The sequence below is a fragment of the Frankliniella occidentalis genome, unplaced genomic scaffold, assembly GCF_000697945.3.
Source record: "Frankliniella occidentalis isolate FOCC.00 unplaced genomic scaffold, Focc_3.1 Scaffold97, whole genome shotgun sequence".
In the NCBI taxonomy this organism is placed as follows: Eukaryota; Metazoa; Arthropoda; class Insecta; order Thysanoptera; family Thripidae; genus Frankliniella; species Frankliniella occidentalis.
Genome location: NW_026267226.1, coordinates 107121 through 109417, shown reverse-complemented (window position 1 = coordinate 109417; position 2297 = coordinate 107121). Strand labels below are relative to the sequence as shown.

The following is a 2297-nucleotide window of genomic DNA, read 5'->3' as shown; positions in this document are numbered from 1 at the left end:
GCCCACCCTAGTTCTCTATACTTTTCCTACCCCTCTCACACCTTTCCTAGACGATGACAAAATAAGGGACGGGGTGGTAGGTGGTAGGGGTGCTCTGAATAACTTGGAGCTGCGTCCCCCGCGCACCCCTCCAACTCGGCGCCACCGACCGGGGGAGAAGCAGGCAGCCGAAGGCGTTGTCGTCGTCGTCTTCGTCGTCGAAACGACTTGCAAATAATTGCAAACTTTTCCTCCGGGCGCCTTGTGAAAGTTTAACAGAGTGGAAAGGCCGGTGTGTATAGATAATTTAAGACAAACCCGGGGGACGCGCCAACCTCCCCTCCTCCTTCGCCTTACTCCTTGCAGACCGCTGCTGCTGGCGCGAGGAGCTCGACTGATGAAATACGATTTCCAAGGAAAAGGGGCAATTAGACACGGTCGCCCCCGATTTCCCTAAAACCGAAGACTCCGCGCGACGGCGGCGGCGGCGTCTCCATCGGATCCACGAGAAGAGAAGATAATCCGTTCTGCCACCGGCCAATACCCAGCTTCCGGCATGGTCGCCGCGTCGGGCAAAATAAATGATAATCTCACCTCGCAATTTGTTTAGTTTTGGGTTATTTGCAGATATAGTTTCAGTTTTGTCCGGCGCGTGTGTTTGTATGGGCCTGTGCCCATACACTGAAAGAAAAATAGTTGTTGAAAAAACACTTTTTCAGCAGTGGTAACAAATATCTTTACAAGAACAAAAGTTGTCAAGAAACAACTATACATATCGAATTAAATAAAAGAAATTTGATCTGCCTGGACAACTTTTCTCGTTATAGGACATTTGTTTTTTGTTGTTACTGCAGACAACTTTCGTTGTTACTCCACAACAGACTTTGGCACATTTCATGTCGATGTTGTTGTACAACAACAACACGAGTCAGTTAAAAACCTCTGTTAATTTACAACAAACATTCTTTTACAGAGTGCACTTGCTTATATGACCCCGCTGTAAACTGCCGTATACATAAACCTGTCGCGGGTCTTATCACCACGGCCGCCACTGCTACCCAGCCCAGCCCAGCCCAGCCCGCGCCCAGCGAGTGGTTGCAAAGCCGCACACGAGGCCGTACTCACGATAAACCTCGAGCTCCAGCCGCCAGCTCCGCCAGCGAGTCCGTCGTCGCTTCCCGTCACACCACCACCGCCGCCACCACCCTCCTGGTCCGGGCCGTCGTCCTCCGGCAGCGGGCCCGCCCGACTCACCTGCAACCAAAGAAAGCAAACGGCCGTCAGGCCCACACTCACTCCCCACGACGACGGTGCGGCGCGCTAAGTGCCACGTTGCAGCTCGTTAGTCCCGCGGGGCAGGGCGGGGCGGGCTATGTGGGGTGAAAACGCTGATGATAGCATCGGAGCGCGCGCGGGAGGACGGAGGGAGGGGGAAGGGTTTGGACTTGGAGCGGCGCGGGTGGTAAAGGTGAGCGGCAATTTACTTTCCTTTTCCATTTGCCTTTACAACCACGACGACTACTACTCTCTTTTGGTTTCCATGTTTCCCACCCGCGTCCGCGGAGGGCGGCGGGAAGGGCGCGCGCCGTGAGTATATAGCGACTCGCGCCGGCAAAGGGGGATCGATATGTCTCGGTCCACATTCGTATAATAAAAATATTCGAGGGCGGGGGAAACCCGTCGGCCGGAGGGCAGCGCAGCGTGGCCGCACGGCCACGGTCCTTTCGGAAGGTGCGCTGTTCGAGTGCACCGGAAAACATGGGAAAACACAGGTAGGGCTGGGAACTCTTTTGTGCGCGTTTTGTAGTTTTGTTTAGTTATGTTTGTAGTTTTGTTAAGGCATTATGGCCTGCGGCTGTAAAATTCCCATCAACAGCAGCAGCAGCCCTAGGAAGTTGCAAGCAAAACCCTGCTGCTCGGCCCTGTTTTTAATTTTCTCGGGGATTTGCCCAGAACAAAGGGAGTGCGTAGACCATTTATTGTGACTGCTTTAAAACTATTTTGTTTTGTTTTTGTTTTTTACAATTTTAACCTGTTTCTCTGTCATTATCCTTTCTTTTCCTCCAACACCAGTCAGACATTTTAATTAGCCCTCTTTCCTGGAAGTCAACAGGGCGGTGTCGTTTGCTGCCATCTTCCACCAGCCCCCCGAAGAGACCAGGCTATGGGGGGTGGGAGATAGGGAGGTCGGGTGGATGCAGATGGCGCCAACGCAGACAGGGACGCCACCAGCATGGCGACAAAATTGAATTATTCCGAGATCAAATCAGGGATGGGATCCCGAGGAGAGACGGCGGGCGGGGCGGCGACTTCCCCCC

General features: G+C 53.4%; 1 protein-coding gene across 4 annotated transcripts in view; it reads right to left on the bottom strand.

The window, feature by feature from the left end:
* LOC113205360 (protein enabled homolog) overlaps positions 1-2297 on the bottom strand; it is a 118680-nt gene that overhangs the window by 53076 nt on the left and 63307 nt on the right. For 2 of the 4 annotated variants that reach the window (XM_052269620.1, XM_026420948.2), the window contains exon 2: positions 1105-1233. The exons of the other annotated variants lie outside the window; for them this stretch is intronic. In XM_052269620.1, coding sequence (XP_052125580.1) covers positions 1105-1233 — 129 coding nt within the window. The remainder of the gene's footprint in view (positions 1-1104; positions 1234-2297) is intronic. 4 annotated transcript variants of the gene reach the window in all.